Here is a 20000-nt window from a genome sequence, read left to right as displayed (position 1 = left end):
GTCAAATCAACAGAAGTATTATTTCTGCAAATATTGATCAAACAGTCAAATCTATAAAAATCATGGCATCTTTGAGGCCCTTGCAATCTTCCAAACATTTAACTCCTTGGTGCCCACAATGAGAAGAGCAAATGTTTAATATCCCCTAGCAGCCATTTGTTTTACAGCAGAGAAGAGCGCTGTCACAGAAGTGCATTCGAACAGCCCATAGAGCTGCTGTCAAATCAGAGCATGTACACTTTGTGTTGCTGTCCAGTAGCTTACCACAGTGTGAACCTCATAAGTGACACTAGTTCTAATATCTTACACTGTAAGATATTAGTAAGACTTACTAATATCCTCTAGGAAGCATGTGATTATTAGCAGGGTACAAATTTGACTATTAAATACTAATAATTAAAGAAAAGCTTTGAGGAGGGTTTGTGATTATAGTTAGTTGCTGATATCTTTCTGCAGTGCTGATTTCCCCGACCTAAGGAAACACAACAACTGCATGGCAGCAGCCCTGACGCCGGCCATATACGCCCACCTGAGGGACAAGACGACCCCCAACAACTGGACCCTGGACCAGAGCATCCAGACTGGGGTGGACAACCCCGGACACCCCTTCATCAAGACCGTGGGCATGGTAGCCGGAGATGAGGAGAGCTACGAGGTCAGTACCAGCTAGGGCTTTAGTGAGTTGGTGTGTCTTAGGTCAAACTGCGCAGTGTTTGACGGTTCTGCTGCTGTCCTTCCATCAGGTGTTTGCAGAGATCTTTGACCCCGTTATTAAGATCAGACACAACGGCTACGACCCTCGCACCATGACACACCCCACTGACCTGGATGCTTCCAAGGTTAGACTTGCATTTTATACTCTTCTCTTTACTCCCTCTACCTTATCTATCCATGCCTCCATCCACCAACCACCATCATCCATCCATCCATCCATCTATCCATCATCAATCCATCCATCATCATTTACTCCATCTTCATCATTTTACATCTCCTATGTGTCTAATCACACTGAATTCCCCTCCCCCTCCCTTCCTCAGATTACATCAGGAATGTTTGATGAGCACTATGTGTTGTCGTCTCGCGTCCGTACCGGCCGCAGCATCCGTGGGCTGAGTCTCCCCCCTGCCTGCACGCGCTCCGAGCGCCGCGAGGTGGAGCGCGTGGTCGTGACGGCACTGGCTGGCCTGAAGGGAGACCTGGCTGGCCGCTACTACAGTCTGGGAGAGATGACAGACAGAGAGCAGCAGCAGCTTATTGATGTGAGTGGGGGGGGGGCACACACACACACACACACACACACACACACACACACAAACACACTCAAAGACAAGGTTGGTTTCTATACTTTATACTGTTACGACCTTCTTTGCCCTCTAATACCTCTGGGTTCCTCTGTCCCTTTACCTGCCAATAAGGAGCACTTCCTGTTTGATAAGCCTGTGTCACCTCTGCTCACGGCGTCTGGGATGGCCAGAGACTGGCCCGATGCCCGTGGGATCTGGTAAGGCTCAGACAAACTAGGTACAAGAAATAGTCTTGCTTTGAAAGTAAATCCTGTAAGTGAAATTCTTAGTCCCTGGCCCTGCACAGTTTGCAAGAGAAACGTTATCCAGCCCCAATGAATCAGGGCTGACAACTGCGATTCATATTGGGCTGGATACCGGGGCGACAGAAACGTAGCTATTCCTGAACAACAGCATTTGCTCTCATACATGCTCTGTAAAGGGTTTGGTCAAAATAGGAAACAGCAACCAGCTCCACTACCACAAGCACCACCATGAGGTTGAATAGGAATCACCACCCTATCATTGGAGAGCGGGATGGTGCGGCGCACAATTGCTCAACAGTTGAGCAGGCAAGGCGACATAACGGCCGAGCTGCGGGCGAGGCTGCACAGATCAGAACCCTAACCTCAACCCACCCACATCCCCCCCAACTACTCCCCCTACTCATCCCTCAAACCCGACTCTCTACGACCTTCCTATCCCTAGCTTCAGCCCATTTCCCGTAGCTTTCTCCTCCCTTGACCCGAATCGGATCAGATCCGTGCCAAATAAACAAACAAACAAACACCAAAAACACAACCTCCTTGGTGGAGGTAATCAGCTCATTTGTATGCCACAGTTATTTATGCAGATACTGACATCACATTCCATCTTTGACCATTGTTGTGCAGCAAGAAGGCAGGATGTGTGTGGCTGAACCAGAGGTCATTCCTCATCCTGTCTGCCTTATTGTGTCAGGCACAACAACGAGAAGAACTTCTTGATCTGGGTGAATGAGGAGGACCACACGAGGGTCATATCCATGGAAAAGGGAGGAAACATGAAGAGAGTGTTTGAAAGGTTCTGCAGAGGTCTGAAACAGGTATGCCGGTCTCCATGTCACCTATATGCCACTATCCCACACCCTGGATCTCCTAAAACAACCTTAGTCTCAGATTGAGTTCAGAGTGTTGCAAAGTGCTTCACAGAAAATGCATGAAAACATAAAAAGTATGGGAGATGAAGACAAGAGATACAAATATATCATTGCAAGAAACAGGGCCAGAGCGCATGTTATCACGGTGTTCTCAAAACGTTTAATAGTCTTCACTTGTGACCTCCAGGTGGAGCATCTAATCCAGGAGCGAGGCTGGGAGTTCATGTGGAACGAGCATCTGGGCTACATTCTCACTTGCCCCTCTAACCTGGGCACTGGGCTCAGGGCCGGCGTGCACATCCGCCTGCCCCTGCTCAGCAGGGTAATGCAGCAAAAACACTGGAAATGCAACACACACACACGCATGCACCCAAGCAGACTATTTAACTGGGCCCAGATGAAGGAAAACTGTCCCAAGAGAGAGAGAGAGACACACACACACACACACACACACACACACACACACACACACACACACACACACACACACCCTGTATTATTACCCTGGGTGAATGTGTGTGTGATGTTTACAACCTATAGGACCCCCGCTTCAAGACATTGCTGGACAACCTGAGGCTACAGAAGAGAGGCACAGGAGGCGTCGACACGGCTGCCACTGGTGACACCTTCGACATCTCTAACAACGACCGCCTGGGCAAGTCAGAGGTAAACATAAGAATGAAGGGAGGGGAGGTATACATTAAAGCAAGGAAAAGCGAGATCATGAATGGAAGTGAGCAGACGGTAAAGAGAGAGACACACACACAGGAAAACAGGCATCCAACAGGTGTGGGCTGTGACTAACCTCGCCCCCTGCTGCTCCGAATTCTGAGTTGAACACATACAGTATCTGCCACCTGCAGGGCTGAACTCTGATGTGTACGAAGGGCAATTACAGCCAATAGGATGCCACCCCCTGGAGCTGCAGGGAGGGGAAGGGGGAGGACACTATTGACGGAGAAGCCAGCAGGGGTCGGAGACATGGGCGGTCCACCTCGTTGCTTGTTGCATCTTCAACATGTACATTTACCAGGAACAAAGGAAAAACAGACTTGTTTTTAGCTTGACCGCTGTGTTTCAATGGTGTTTGAAAGGGTTTCAAAAGCCCAGGGCTTATAGGTACTTGCTCAAGCCATAGAGAGACAAGTAATGCTTAAATTTAAGTTGAAACATTAAATTTATAACTGTTTGGAATCAGACAAACTGGTTCGCAATCATCTGCCCTCAAGGAGCGAGAGTCAGAGAAATCAGTGATGAATGAAAGCCTTCATCCTCTTCGGCCTCAATAGCACACGGTGGAGAAACATCGTTGTGATGATTTGTATTGATATGGATTCAAATGTAACCAACCTTTGTAAGAAGTTTCTGCCAGTGACGATGTGATTTTGATGCTGTTACCATGTATCCACAGGTTGAACTGGTCCAGTTAGTAATTGATGGCGTAAACTACCTCATTGAATGTGAGAAGAGGCTGGAGAGGGGACAGGAGATCAACATCCCCTCCCCCATCCCTCTGTTTAGGAAGTGACATCACCTCCGCCGGGGAACCCTGGGATAGAGCAGGCCCTCCAACTGCTGATCGTTAAACTGTTGGTCTTATATGAGCAAGATACTCATGGCATGTACAATATAGAATTATATTTATAGCACATCAACAATAAACTCCTGATGGAGCAAGTGTGTCTTCATGGCTGGTGTTTTTCAGAAATCTTTGTCTTTTAGTCCAAGAATTTGGGACTTTGATTGTTTAAGAGAAATAAAGACAGTAGCTATGGCTATGGCATTATATTACTTGAAACGAGAAAACAAAACAAAACAATAGATTTAAAGTAATCTCTAGTTTCACTAGTACTCGCCTCTTAATAAACTGCTTCATGTAGGAGCCTGCAGCCAGAGAGGGCCTCGCTGATTTCATGAAACTGCTGTTAGAGGTCTATTAACTGTGTGTGTGTGTCTGTGTGTGTGTGTTCACAAAGAATGAATGCTGTAATTATTGCAATCCAAATTAGGTTTAGATTTATTTGATGGCAGAGATGGGAAAAGTACACACATTCTTTACCGAAGTAGAAGTACAATTACTTGTGTGAAAAAGACTGGTAAAAGTACTGATTAAACGTGTTTACTCAAGTAAAAGTAAAAAAAATTGCAGGCACTGAAATGTAATAAAGTATAAAAGTAAAAAGTATTTCTACTGGCTAGCAATTTCTAAAGCTAACTAAAGAATAACTAGAATTTTTGCACACTACGTGTGCTTAATTCTAGGCTGGAGAACAGTGGAGGGCTTATGCCAGCAGCCTGTTTCCGTGCAGCCAGACTCCTCTCACGGAAGGGAGGGGAGGCTGGCCAGCGAGACTATTTAATCTCTGGTCCTGGATTTGTTTGAAACAGTCACTGAAGAACTCAATCTAGGAAATGAAAATAAATAATCTGGCAGTCCGTCAGTTTTGCTGCAACACGAAGTCCTTCATCACTTGTGTTAGTGGTAGGGTGTGGACTTGGTTCAGACGATGTGTGCCCAGAGCTTCACGGATGCGGATCCAACACACATTGGTCAGACTGCGAGGACATCTCTTGGCCTCCAGAAAGACCCTGAGTGCATCGGGATCCGCCCTCTTCTCCAGCTGTGCCTGCTCCCTCACCAGTGCCGGGTCGGCACCGTGGTCCAGGAGCAGCTGGACGAAGGCCGCCTGGCATCTTCTATGCAACACCTTATCCAGCAGGCGAGAAGCCACGTTCCGTGTCAGAACACCAGCCTGGAGCAGCAGGCGGAAGCAGTCCAGGTGGTTGCGTAGAGCGCTGGTGTAGAGAGGAGACCTCTTGAGGGTGTGAACGCTGCCGATGTCAACAGCAACATGGAACCTGATGAGTTCCTGCAGTATGTCCAGCCTTCCATCCCAGGCAGCCATCCAGACCAGGGTGTGTAAGCTGTGTATGCTTCTGTCGGGGTCGGGGTCGGCCCCAGCTTCCAAGAGGATCCGGACACAGTCCAGGTGACCGCAGAACACGGCCCAGTAGAGAGGGTAGTGTATGTCATCAGCTGGGTCTACCTGGGCTCCGTGGGTGATCAGGTAGTCCACACAGGCAGCGTGACCCCCCCTGGCTGCGTGCCCCAGAGGGGTGAGCACAAGGTACGCCACTGTCCTCAGCACATTGATCTGCCTTCTGAAGTGCTCTTCCTGCAGCAGGGTCCTCAGTTGGTCCAGGTCTCCTGCGTACGCGACATCATGGAGCTGACAGTCATCATGCCCTTCTCGAGCAGCCATTTCTCCAGGTCTGTGTCAAGCAGAAGGCTTTATGAAGGGACACATTTTTCGAGTGACATCACCAATGACATCACAATTGCTGACACCAGGCTTCAGGATCTGCAGTTTATCTATAAAAGATCAACAGGGGGCAGTCAATACAGCAGCACAATGACAAGCTCTCTCTCCGTCCCAGGACAATAGTTCTCCGACTTCTCTTTTTGCAAATAAACATAAAATAAACATCAAATAACACTAATATTCTAGTGTATAACCTTATGTAGTTACATAATACATATGTGTAGTCATTAGCTACAATACAAACAAAAACAAAAATACTCAATGAGTACATTAATTATTGTTGAAACAAAATAAATAATTCGTTTTTAGTAACTGTATCTCCCTTTAGTTCAAACATGTAAACATATAAAAACAAATAAATAAATAAAACAAAGTGCATATTTAATGACACTATCTTCAACTTATTAAGCTAAGCAAATGCAGTCCTTCATAAAAGTACATATAAAAGTATTAAACAACAATAACATTAAACCATACCTATAAAAGATCAACAGGGGGCAGTCAATACAGCAGCACAATGACAAGCTCTCTCTCCATCCCCTGCAACAGGCCACGCACAATTGAGTGAAAATCAAAGACAATTTCAACAGAAATAAACGTACTTTTCCGACCAAAGCAAATGACAAAACAAATAAAAACATGTTAGCAATCTTTTGTCGTGCATTAAAACTAATGTAACTAGCCTGTTTCAAAAGGGTAAGGAGTAGAAAGTAGCCTACAGATATTGTTTTAAAATGTATGGAGTACTGTAAAAGTAAAATGTTGTCAGAAAAATAGTCAGTCAAGTACAGATAGCCTACCTGAAAATCCTACTTGAGTAACAAAGTATTTGTACTTAGTTACTTCCCATCTATGTTTGATGGACACTAAAATTTAATTTTCTGAAGATAGTGAATAGCCAGATCATACTTCACACATAGCCTACAATTGTAATTTTTAATTGGTCTTCACAACCAATTAAAGTGTATTGTCAGTGTATACACATATAATGTAGTCCACATTACAGTATATGTACTACTTTTAGTAAGCCTAAGTATTTATAAGAGGCTTTTTTCACAGCTGTATTAAAATATTTTGCTGAGTCAAATCAAGTTGATTTATACAGCACATTTTGATAAGCACAGATTAAATATGCTTCAAAAAGCAAAAAATAGGTCACTGAGGTCACTGAAATAATATTGATTCTGAGGGAACAAACAACTGGCTGGGGACACTGTTGACATCTGCAGGTGTGGCAGCTTCAGTCTCACATCTACTGATCTTCTCACAACCACCTGAAGTGTTTTTGGCCCATGCCTTGCACAAATACAGGACAAATATGCAGTTTCAACTGAATAAATAGTGTGTTAAACAAACTATTTTGCACAATGGAATCCCTTTGGCAAATTGATGAAGGATTAGTAGAACTGTAGAGACCATTGGACATGAATGGATGATTGAAACTCTCCAAAACTTAACTGCACAATAAAGACATTTGAGGTGGCATGAGCTATTATGTTTGTGTGGCTATAAAAGACACAGTAAAGTTCACAGCTTTGATCATTCTCCATGCTCGCTCCTATTTCTCCAGTCCAACAATGAAGCTGTGTGTGTCTTTGGCTTTGGTCTGTGTGACGCTGTCAACTGGTAAGAGCAGCAAAGAAGTGCCACAAATCACAGAAAGTCATCTTGGTTTTTGTCAGCCTGGGTGAAAATGTTGCACTCTCCTCTGCCTGCAGTGTGTGGGTTAAGGTGTTACACCTGCTGGAGCGCTAATCCTGGTTCCTGCACTGAGGTCTGGGACTGCCCTTCAAGTTACTACCGCTGTTCCACCACCATCAGTGAGTTGAAATGACTACTAAACCTGCCTGGAAATGTATATTGTATGTGATTATATTTTTGTATGTACATGTATGTATGTATGTGTATGTGTTTGTGCATGGGACTGCCGCTGTCCTGCAAGACAAATTTCAGTGTGAACTGACAATAAAGTATATCGTATCGTATCGTATCGTATGTATGTATGTATGTATGTATGTATGTATGTATGTATGTATGTATGTATGTATGTATGTATGTATGTATGTATTTATGTATGTATGTATGTATTTATGTATGTACCGGTATGTATTTATGTATGTATGTATTTATGTATGTATGTAATGTATATTCATTCTGAAGCTTTCCTTTAACTTTGCTGTTGCAGCTGCTGAAAATCTGATCACCAAACAATGCATGAGAAGTGATTTGTGTAATAGACAACTATCCACGGGTCTCAGATGCTGTGATGAAGACCTGTGTAATGGAGCAAAACACATCGGAGCCTGTGTCCCCCTCCTGCTAGTGTCTGTACCCATCATGACACTCTTCCTTTGAAAGCCTAACCAACTGCAGGGATGATTCAATATTTTAATATGCCTGAGGGAAACCTTTAATATTTTAAGGCTAAAACTAATTTAATTTGCTATTTACATTGCAGATCTGTCAATCGGATGGTTCCCTGTATAGCCTAGTGTGAATTCTTCTATTTCTTTATATTTCTTATATCTAGACTATATCTAGGTCTAGGCTTGTACCACATACAATGATATTTCAAAATACGGATATAAATGGACTTGTTTTGGCTTATTCACATAAGGCATATTACAGAACAAATACTATCCCACATTTTCAAATTTGTTTGGAGAAGGTTCGAGTGGAACTGATCACTGATCACATACTATGATGTATTTGATGGAACCGGGCAGTAGAGGGCAGACTGAACATGTTATTTCTCAGTGACTGCAACAACCAAAAACATTTTCTGAATAATTTGGGTTCCAGGAGCAAAGTGGACTGTTAAAATATGTTTAAGTAAATACAAGAATGAATCATATCCAAGAGTAATAAAATATTAGTTTTTCTGAAAGTTTCTTTACAGACAATTATCATAGTTTTACACATTCCACAGAACAATTTCCCACTTATTTACAGTAAGGGAAATTCATAGTGTCAGGCCTCTCACTTGGGGATTAATGCCTTGCTAAGGGGCAATCATTAATTTATGCCCATGTCCTCTATAACCTTTAAGCCACTGCAGCCCCTACAATGCTTTCATGCTACATCGATGCAGGAATTACATTATTCGGCACATAACGGAATACATTCAGAATACAGTATTTAAAATACAACTATGAGTAGTTAAAATTGATGGTATTCTGAATATAGTTACTTTCTGTAAAAATATAATACTTGAAGGGAATACTTTTATAATAATGAGTTTGTGTTCTAGCTTGAAGAGTAAATAGCTATATTTCAATGTTTGTGTCTAATGTGCTTTGCTCGGGCAAAAATAATTATATTAACTGTTTGCTGTTAACTGGTGCTGTGGAATTAAAGAAGGGGTAAAGCTAAACTGAAGACTGTTCTCTGGTGGATTCCATTTTCTTGAAACAGTATCAGTTGCAGGATGAAACATACCACATTTGTGTTTACTTTACATACATACTATACTTTCTTCTCAAGACAGTATCAAGTTCATTCCTAACTACGCAAGTTCATAGAGTGACCCGGACCAATGGGCTCAGCATTATTTTGAAGTTTTCCAACGGTAATCCAAAGTATTCAGAATTGGTTAACTTGAGTATTCTAGCTAATGGAATACATCAAAATCCATCGTAGAGCATATATTCAGTATTCTGGAATACATTTTAAAAGCAAGACTGCATAAAGCCTTGATTGTATTACAGAATCATATGGGATGGTACCTACACCGTCCTTGGTTTGAATCCAGCTAGTGACGTTTGTTGCATGTCATTCCCCCTCATGTGTATATCTACTATTAACTGTCTAATGAAGACATAGAAAGTATTTTACAACAACTACAACAACAACAAAAGAGAAAAAAGTATATTAGATTAGATATCGTTGTTCATATCTGATTCTTGTAAAAATAAAAATAAGTGTACAAAATAATTTCAGTGATCACAGTTACATTACACAGAGCTGGACTGATTAAATAATCACACAATTAATTTATTATGAATATACCTTCTTGAAAGTGAGATTATATGTGATGAATTGACAATTGACCTAGTGAATGTGCTGACCAAAACCACATGCAAATGATCCCTTTTTCAAAGTGGCCTATTACACAGTGAATGCACACAGTTTTGTTCAGTGAATTTAGTGGCGTAAGTAGGCTACAGTCAAAAGACTTTATTTGGACCTCATTTGGACTTGATTTTATTTGCAGTAATTTCATCAAGTAATTAGTAATCAACCCAGATTACAGTTTTATTGAGCATTCTTCCCAATATTGACCACCGCTCCCTTAGTTTAATTAGCATATATTACAGAATGGATCCCTGCTCCACTGCATCCTGCATTCTTCTTTTTCTTGTTCCCCCAGTTCCCATAAGAAGCCTTAATATTGTACTTCCTCTTTCCTTCAAATAATAACCTTTGATTAATTGACTAATAGGAAATGAATGAAGAAATGAATTATTTAAGTGTTCATTGGCACTTCTACAAGTGAGAATATGAACTTGGGTGAGGTGTTTCACACTCATTTTGAGATGGAAAATTGCTTTCAAGTTATAGTCTCGGACAATTAAGCACTGTGTGCAGGTACAATGTGCAATGCGGTGCCCCTCATTCATTTTGTGCCATATCTCTGCCAAAATGACTTGTGATAATGGCATGCACATTGTATTGCCCTTGTGAACTGCAATAAAGATAAAAAAGAGAAGTGAAAATGAGATCATGAGAGATGAAATGATGGTGAATAGTGCTGAAAGCGATGGTGACTGAACTAGTGAGGCTACACCAACAAAGACAGGATGCAGAAGGTATTATAAGCTGAGTGAAAGGACAGATATCCGGAGCATAACACACGCACACACACGCGCACACACACACACACACACACACACACACACACACACACACACACACACACACACACACACACACACACACACACACACACACACACACACACACAGACACACACACACACACACACACACACACACACACTGAAGGTAAAGAAGAGCAGAGCGACAAATGAATTTCTAGGAACAATAAAAGGAGAACGATTTGCTTGAAAGGCAAGTAGCTACAGTGTGTCTCTCAGTTTAACATGCGGTCTGGCTCCATAAAGGCATTTTCTCACAGCCAACGACAAAAGTGAGGTCATTTACTGGTATTCACAGAGGACAACTAATGGGGAGCAGCTTGTGGGGAGGTGGAGGAGAGAGAGAGAGAGAGAGAGAGAGGGAGAGAGAGAGAGAGGGAGAGAGAGAGAGGGAGAGAGAGAGAAGGAGAGAGAGAGAGAGAGAGAGAGAGAGAGAGAGAGAGAGAGAGAGAGAGAGAGAGAGAGAGAGAGGGAGAGAGAGATTTATAGGCCTAAATCTGATATACCGGGTAATTATTTGTTTTGTTTGTTTGAGCAATCGCAGGATTTTCTCTGTGGTTTATTTATTAGCCACTCCAGTGTGCATGCTATAATATCTTAAATAAACATAATTTCCTCTCTCTATTGCCCAACATGAATACTATTAAAACTAAGCACAGGGGTCACATTATATCACCTTTTTGCTCCTAAAAGTGTCAAACTCATTTCCAGTCCATAATCGTAGGCTGCTACAGCATAAATACATTACAGTATATTTATGACTTCTGTCTGTGCCCAGTGCCAGATACAAATAATTAGACTTGATCCCTTTTGATGGCATCCGAAGTGTGTTTCAGTCTCTAATGAAGAAGACTGAAAATTGCAACACAGCCGCGCGAGAAAAAAAGAAGAAAAAAAGACATCCGCTGGTTTAATTGAATCATCACGGCTGAGCAGGTTTGAGATTAATTCCTCGTAAGGAGAAGATCAAAAGCGAGCCAGTTAGAAGGATGTCGAGGGGAATAAGAGCACTGAGGCTTGTGGGATAATCCCATTAGAGGAGCACATTTATTCAGACTGGCAATCCAGAGTTGAGAGAGACTACATACACTATGTGAGAGATTAAAGCTGAATAGTCACTGATCGGAAAGGGGTCACAAACAAAACTGGTATCCTCAGAGTTTTAGAACGTCGTTGTGTTTTTTCATGCTCACAAAGCCTGTTAAATTAATTACAAATGTGAGCACTGATTGACCATTATGAAACATATTTCAGATGTAGTCTCTGGAACAGATTGGATTAAGTGAATAAGGGAAATACATGCGTCACTGTGTAATCCTCATTGGCAAGGACACATTCAAATACATTGGGACACATGCGCACGCAAGCACGCACGCACGCGCGCATTCACACACACACACACACACACACACACACACACAGGCACGCACGCACGCACGCACGCACGCACGCACGCACGCACGCACACACACACACACACACACACACACACACACACACAGATCACGGTCACGGTGACAGGTCACGGTGACATGCAGCCCAGTAATAAAATAGAATAGGGTTTTTTCACAGAACTCGGAAAAATAACAGGAGAAGGTGCGCTTTATCATGCAAGTCAGATTTATTTTCCAATAAAAGGGAAGGCAATATAAACAGAAGTGACAGCTGAGATGTGAAACCTCCCAAAGAACACAGCAACTCATATAAACCATGGATGTTTTTGTTTTAAATGAATAGACTACTCTTGCCAAAAACCATTTCACATCATTTCAGAACAAAACATAAAACCAATTAAATATAAATCATCACAGAAATTTGATAACTAATAATATAAACTAATAAGAAAAATAAATCTTCAAATAAATATGCTGTGATGATAGATAACATAATCACATACTAAATAAGATATTTGGCAAAAATAATACAACATTAATTGAAGCAAAATAGCCAAATGGGATGTTGTCATCAAATTGGTATATTTACAGAGGGATGGATGACTGTTTATTATGTGTGTGTGTGTGTGTGTGTGTGTGTGTGTGTGTGTGTGTGTGTGTGTGTGTGTGTGTGTGTGTGTGTGTGTGTGTGTGTGTGTGTGTGTGTCTGTGTGTGAGAGAGAGAGAGAGAGAGGGAGAGAGAGAGAGAGGGAGAGAGAAAGGTGGGGGGGAGAGAGAGAGAGAGCGGTGGGGGGAGAGAGAGAGAGAGTGAGAGTGAGAGTGAGTGAGTGTGATCTCACTCCACAGTGCAGAAGTCATCGAGGCTGTTCTCTCTGGTTTTTGGCAGCTCGTTGGCTTCCAGTATTCGGTAGTGGAATGAAACACGATTGATATAGTTTCCACTGGACACCACCCTCACCACCGAGTTATCGCAACCAATCTTCATCTGGGCTGCAGAGCCGAGGGGAGAGCCAAAGACAGAAACAGATACTTTACACTGGAGCACAGACGAAGCATTGTTGTTAGCCAGCCCGCCCATCTGAGCCCGTTTTGTGAGAGGAGACGCGGCAATTAACTTTTTTGTCCTCTGTACGGGGACATGGTTCTCTGGTCTTCATTTCAAGAACATAATAATGTACATAGCTATCATGCTGAAACCTGTTGCAGTGTGTAAAGGCCATCCTGGGCTTTACAGTGATATCACGTGTGTTGGTGGGTTGTAACTATGACGACACAACACATGCCCTGTCTCTTCAAACTAGTAAAGAGGCAGTCGCGCACATCCAACACAATAAAGCAATTTGACTCATTTTGCTGGGAAATCCCCTGTGACCCCTCGTCAAGCTGACGTTTCGAGTATACAGGACTAGCTGCCGCCGGCAAGGCTCCACATGGAGGCTGGCGCAGAAGTATATTCAAGGCTTTAGATGCAGACTCACCCAGCCCACTGGGAGAGAAGCAGAGGTCGGCTACAGGGAACAGCTTAGAGGTGTCCACCCTGTTTCCACCCAGCAGCTCCACATAGTCACCTGACCCCGCACAGCCCGACCACACCTGCCTCTGTAGGGGAGGAGGGGTACAGCTTACTGGACCGATGTACAATACATTAAGTGTAGTGTGTTGTAGTGCAGAGGAACAAACAAATAAGTATAGCTAAATTATCACACAAGTGTCCATAGCGACACAGCTACAGAGCGATAGATAGATAGACAGAGAATTAGTTAGTCACTTTGGGTTACAAATTATCTTGTTTTGCATCCCTTTTGCTGGTGAATGCCCCATGCTAGGCCCACTTGAGTTGACTGCTGTTGACAGTGTTGATTACAGCATCTTGAAAGATCATGTTAGAGATTTTATGGTAATTAATGACACTTCTATTAATAAGTTTATATAACATCTCTCATATAAGCATTCTTATTGCCCTGAATAACATTATATACCAGCAGACTTTAGCTGTGGAGTACCTCAAGGTTCCATCCGTGGTTCATTCTATTTTGTAATCTATCTTCATGGCGACACACTTTGCAAACACAATATTTATTTATTTTTTGTGCTGATAATACATAGCTGCATTTGTCAAACCCTTTCCATACAAATAACTTAATGATGATAAAGCAACCTGCCAGCAACCTGCCAGCTAATATCAAACCAGCTGCCAACAGTTTTGGGAGGCATTTTTGATTCTGTCTGTTCTGAGAATCAAGTCCAAACAGTTATTGAGTCTTTTTTTCCTACCATTTGGCAATACTATTTTCATAGGGAATTTCTTTCCTTCTTTTGGAGAGAAAGTTTTATTAAATTTTCTATTGACCATTGAAACTCTCTGTAACTGCCTGGCTTTGACATTTTTGACAATAATGTCAAGGGCAAAGAAATAAGCGATTACATTCTCTTAGCCTACTTGTGACTGTATCCTTGCACTTGGTAATGTGATCACTTGCATTTCTTTTTGTATCTTTGATTTATGCATGTGTGATTTTTTTTAACATGAAATATACCAGATAGCAGCAGGGCTATTTAATTTATTTTAATGTAAAGGCAAGAGCTTATGATGTTAATATTACGGTTTTATTATTAGTAGTAGTTGTAGTCATAGTGGTAAAGAGTGGAAACAAATTCCATTTACATTTGTTAATGTAACTGAGTACTATAGCTTTTTTGTGTTTTATTTTTTGAAGTCAATAATTTTAATTATACATTTTCGTACTGTAGGTTCTCCTCTAAACTTAACTAAAGTAGATTTTTAGTAAACACAGTGACATACAGAGAGAGAGAGAGAGAGAGAGAGAGAGAGAGAGAGAGAGAGAGAGAGAGAGAGAGAGAGAGACAGTGATGGAGAACAGATTGTATGGAAGTGAGAGAGAGAGTGTCTAACCTGTGGGCTGAGTTCATTGCTCTTGGCCTGCCCCAGGCTGAGTTCTGTCACTCGGACCTCCACAGGGTAGATGATGGAGAAGCTGCAGTTCCTGCGCTGGTGTGGCATCACCATGGTGAAGCTGCCCTCTGGACTCTGGGACATGATGTTACAGGCTTCACACACACGCACACACGCACCACGCACACACACGCACACACACACACACACACACACGGATGAGCGCGCAAATGCGCGCACGCACACACACACACACACACACACACACACACACACACACACACACAGCAGAATAGGTTTCAAATTAACAGTTTCCCATCATGAGAAAAACTCATTATTGACACCTCATATGGCACAAATTGGACATGATAAAGGTTGACTGCTGGGAGATCATTGAAAGCCTATTACACTTCTGATGAAGAAAATAATAGATTTGGAATTGATAACAGTATGCCAGAATAGACAGGCACCAACAGGAATCGGAAGGCTCCAATCCGGCAGGCGTGCTATTCATTTAGCATCATTTTGGTGGGGAACAAAGCTGAAGAAAAAATATTGTTTGAAAAAGATATAAACAAAAAACATATTTAGACGGACTTGTTATAAATAAATAAATTGACAATATAGGCTACCGATGAGAAATGTATAGCCTAATCTTAATCGTTTTTTTGCTGCGACCAGCAGCACTATAAGTCCCTCTGTTTGTTTGTTGGTCGGTCAGTCCACAAAAAGTTTACCACACCTTTTTGTTATTTTTTTTGGTTCGGATTTCTCGCCCGTTTTCCCCCTAATTGTACTGGGCCAATTCCCCCTGCTGTCCCGGTCTCTGCTCCACCCCCTCTGCTGATCTGGGGACAGTGTAGACTGGCACATGCTTCCTCGTGTTGGTAGGCACTGGGCAGGGAATCCTCCGCTGCACTACCCGGATGCCCTGTAGAGTTTTATTGGTAATGCTTTAGAATACAGCCCGAGACTTACAGGATAAGTACAGGGTAACAAAATCTGAACTTATAGGGTAAGTACAGGGTAACAAAATGTGTATCTATGGAATAAGGGGATAATAAAGGGGGACTTATAAAGAACTTATACCTTATTATAATAACAGAATAGGTACCAGTTACAAAAAGAGGTATGGTATAAGTTCTTTAAAAGTCCCCTCGGATGAGGAAACTGAGGGTGCCCGAAGCTGCTCAAGGCAGCCCAGAGGAGAACAGCCGGATTCACTTTCATTTATGGACAATATTATGAGGATATGAACCGCTACGTTGCAGAAAATATGTTAGTTACAGTGTTTACTTTGTATGCCCCGTTTTTGCCCGTTTTGGACTGTTCCAGTACTCTACTCGGACGTGAATATCTTCTATGGGGATCCGAATGATACAAAAGTTATCTGGTGAGTAAAACATCATATTTTAAGCTGGAAACAAGGTCCGGGGTGAAAAAAAATGGAATTCTCCTTTCATTTGTTCAATGACTACAAGATTTGAAGATGAGAAAAACATTATACAACTGTATGCATATTATTGTCATACTATCATGTAGTTGTCCCTCACATATAAAAGGAAACACGTGGAAGCAAATGGAATACAATGGAACAGTCTGTCTATTGGTTTGTTTTCCCCTCTTTTCTCAACAATATCTCCAAAACCCATGTGTGAATTCAAAGCACATGTACTTGTTTGGACACACGCTGGTTTTCATATGAGAACTTTTTGTGTGTGTTTACATGTGAACATTTCAATAAATAGGTGAAATAGTTTTCTACTTATGTGAATATTGTTTTCACCTGTTATACCAGATTTGATTCTCATATGAAAACTTAATTTCACATGCAAAGAGACAATTCACAGGCTAAAATGTGCACAGTAAATGGAAGGCAGCTGTTTTGGGGCCAGTCCATTTTACCCACAGGGTGACCCTGCAACACACCTGGAATAAAGGGACATGGTTGTGGACACCCGCAATTACCATCCAGCCTCACACATTGACCTGAGATGTATGCTGTTTGCCTATTAGCCAAGCTTTCAAACTCTGTTTTTATCAGTAATCTTTCTGTGTCTGTCTTTGTCTTACAGCAAGGCTGCGATTGTTCTTTTTGTTTGGCACAGAGTTCACTGTCTGCAGCCAGCAGCTGGGAAACAGGTGGGTCAGTCTCACACACGCTCTCCCTGCCTCTTTCGGCCTTTGATCAATGGACTCACGGAAGGGGTTGTGTAGCTTTTTGACGATGAGGGTGAAGCCACTGTTGGGGCTGTGAATGCGGAAGAAGACCATGGCCACATTCTGGGAGGAGCGGCTGGCGCCCCCTGGTGCTGTTGAGGAGCAGTAGTCTGTGTAACGCTGGTGCAGAGACAGAGGGTGGTCCTGGCTGCTGGGGAACTTCTCTCCCTTCAGAACCCAGCCGTCAAACATCTGGAAGACATATGGTGTGATGGATCAACTATAAACCATAAAACTAAACCACCACTATGAAAAGAACAAGTACAGATCATGTCCAGGCCACGCTGACCTGTCAGAAAACAGACATTATTGAATTACAATTATTGAAATGTTGCCCAGCCGTAAAACTTTGGTTATACAAGGAACAGAGCCAGCACAGATATTTACTTTTTTCAGAAGCGGAACGTGCATTATGTGATCAAATTCACTCCTGGAACGGTGTGCTGGTTCATTCCAGCCCAATGCAATGATCCCAGATATAGCCTAGAATTGTTTCCTCTGTCCAGAGACTCTGGGTCATCTCTTAGTCAAAGACCACCTCATGAAGCGAAATCTCAATAAGCGTTACTTGACTGACTGACTGACTGACTGACTGACTGACCTGAATTTTATACGGTCTATGAATTTGCCACATGATGCCCTCAACTGCGCAGTGGGAAAAACAACAGGCTCATGAACAGAATTTTATTAATTCAGGATTTTGTTAGGATGATGTCATCATTCCTACTATGTTGTCACAGATCACTGATGATGTCGCAGACGGTGATGATGTCATGATTCATAAGTGTCTAAATCATGCCTCTCGGATGGTCTCACTGATGATGTCATAACACAAGGTGATGTCATATTCGGGACCTATAAGGGTTTGCTCTGCAGGTCCTCTGCAGTTGTTCATAGATTCATTTCGCGACAACCTTCTGCAACAGTTCCCATCTTTCGAACCTTGCAGACTCAGCTATCAAGTGCTTCAGCGTTCCTAGTTATCGAGACTTCAGTTACCAAGTGTGTCTTGGCCATCAAGTATCCGCACGTAAATCCACCAGTCTCACAGCGACCCTAACAGATTTAACTCCATGAAAATACCATATTTTCAATTGGAAAAACAGTTCTGAATAGCCCAGTTTTTGTGGGAGTGGCCTGTTTTAGTGATGAGATAGACACAAAAATCATCTATGTCCCCAGTAGATCGCTTGGCCCAGTGCTTCATGCTAGCACTTTAGCATACACTATGGTGAGGGACTAGCAGTATCTCAGAAGTGAGGAAAATGTAGGGCATCCCGGTAGTGTAGCGGTAGACTCCCTGCCTACCAACACGAGGGTCGCAGGTTTGTGTCCATGTGTTACCTCCGGCTTGGTCAGCGTCCATACAGGCACGATTGTCTGTGCCTTAGGGTGGGAAGCCGGATTGATGGTATGTGCCCTGGTCGCTGCACTAGAGCCTCCTCTGGTCAGTCGGGCGCCTGGTAAGGGTGTAAGAGAACTGGGAGGAATAGTGTGATCCTCCCATGTGCTATGTCCTACCGGTGAAGCTCCCCATCAGGTGAAAAGAAGTGGCTGGCAACTGCACATGTGTCGGAGGAAGCATGGTGCTAGTCTCGGCTCTCCTCAGATCGGCAGAGGGTGGAGCAGCGACCGGGGCAGCCAATAGGGCAGCATGGGGATAAATTGGCCAAGTATAATTGGGGGGGGAAATGGGGAAAATTCAGAAAAGAAAGAAGTGAGAAAAATGTGAACTTGTGCAGCTGTAAGGGTAAATTGTAAGTAATCTTAAATATGTGGCCACATCTGGAAGTTTTATGTAGGAAATTGATCAAATTCACACCAAATATGATGCATAAAAAACATCCAGGTTTGAACTACCTGGGACGATATTCGTAATGTCGCCCCCTGCTGTTTCAACAAGGGGAGGGAATTACACCTCTATTTCCTGTTAAATTGATAGTCCCGGCATTTCAAATGATCCAGTGGCATTCAAATGCAATAATTATAAAGATTGTTGAGATGTCGCCATACATCAACATGATGCAAACAGTAAACACCAGCTGTGCCGCACACTGATCTGTGGCATGATCTTGATCTGATGAAGAGCTTGGTCCTCAAAACGTCACTCTGACCTTTGGTGCAATAAATTAACTGCAGTGTGCCAGCACTTTAATTCTTCTTTCATTGTGTTCACCTCTGGCTCAGCACCTGCCCTTTCTGGCTTTGGATGGGCATGCCGTGCACTGCTTCTCTGTGGCACAATCTACAACGCTGTTCTATATGTATTTATTTGTCACGAACATAATACAATGTGATAGTCGTTTTATTATTTTCTCTTCTTCATGTTTATCGTGTATGTCCGTCATGTTCATATAAATGGGATGCTGCTTGGTTGTGTTGAGCTTCTTTCTGCTGGTCAGAGCGACTGGTGTGTACAGGGAGCCTAGTACACAGCACTAGTTATCATCAACATTGGGCCCAGGGACCACCAGGAGGTCCCCAGTCCCCAGTCCCCAGTCCCCAGTCCCCAGTCCCCAGTCCCCAGCCCCCAGTCATGAATTGTTCAAATTAATCATTATTTCATTCACACAAAGTTATAGAGAATGTTGAATTACTATTTTGATCATAGCTTCACTGCTATCTCTACACAATACAGATAGTCATGGAAGGACACAATTATATCTAATATCCATCTAATAAAAATATTCTCCGATTTGGTTCAGAGACAACAACTCATCAAATTAAGCTCTGTGTGAACATCATGTGGACTAAATTAGGGGTTGAGAATTGCTGCTATACAAGACAGCTGGGAAAAACGGCAACAGTTTGCAACAGATGAGTCACCAAACCCAGGAAGAATTTGCGCGGCC

At 42.7% G+C, this 20000-nt stretch overlaps 3 protein-coding genes across 3 annotated transcripts in view; 2 read left to right on the top strand and 1 right to left on the bottom strand.

Moving 5' to 3' along the window:
• LOC310784202 (creatine kinase U-type, mitochondrial-like) overlaps nucleotides 1–3949 on the top strand; it is a gene marked incomplete at both ends in the record, with an annotated part of 4410 nt that extends 461 nt beyond the window's left edge. The window contains 8 exons of the mRNA XM_083645212.1: nucleotides 457–655; nucleotides 744–839; nucleotides 1038–1259; nucleotides 1416–1501; nucleotides 2244–2367; nucleotides 2609–2743; nucleotides 2962–3087; nucleotides 3833–3949. Coding sequence (XP_083501338.1) covers nucleotides 457–655; nucleotides 744–839; nucleotides 1038–1259; nucleotides 1416–1501; nucleotides 2244–2367; nucleotides 2609–2743; nucleotides 2962–3087; nucleotides 3833–3949 — 1105 coding nt within the window. The remainder of the gene's footprint in view (nucleotides 1–456; nucleotides 656–743; nucleotides 840–1037; nucleotides 1260–1415; nucleotides 1502–2243; nucleotides 2368–2608; nucleotides 2744–2961; nucleotides 3088–3832) is intronic.
• Nucleotides 3950–7437: 3488 nt separating this feature from the next.
• Nucleotides 7438–8099, top strand: LOC310784283 (lymphocyte antigen 6D-like; the record flags this gene model as incomplete). Its single annotated transcript, XM_083645299.1, has 2 exons — nucleotides 7438–7564; nucleotides 7930–8099. The coding sequence occupies 2 exons, from the start codon at nucleotides 7438–7440 to the stop codon at nucleotides 8097–8099; spliced, it is 297 nt and encodes a 98-aa protein (XP_083501425.1).
• A 4750-nt stretch (nucleotides 8100–12849) lies between these two features.
• LOC310784205 (corticotropin-releasing factor-binding protein-like) overlaps nucleotides 12850–20000 on the bottom strand; it is a gene marked incomplete at both ends in the record, with an annotated part of 9074 nt that continues 1923 nt past the window's right edge. The window contains 4 exons of the mRNA XM_083645216.1: nucleotides 12850–13004; nucleotides 13493–13613; nucleotides 14929–15083; nucleotides 17130–17340. Of these exons, the coding sequence (XP_083501342.1) occupies nucleotides 12850–13004; nucleotides 13493–13613; nucleotides 14929–15083; nucleotides 17130–17340 (642 nt within the window). The remainder of the gene's footprint in view (nucleotides 13005–13492; nucleotides 13614–14928; nucleotides 15084–17129; nucleotides 17341–20000) is intronic.

This window comes from Poromitra crassiceps (genome assembly GCF_964638095.1).
Source record: "Poromitra crassiceps genome assembly, chromosome: 10".
In the NCBI taxonomy this organism is placed as follows: Eukaryota; Metazoa; Chordata; class Actinopteri; order Beryciformes; family Melamphaidae; genus Poromitra; species Poromitra crassiceps.
This window is presented reverse-complemented; position numbering and strand designations above follow the sequence as displayed.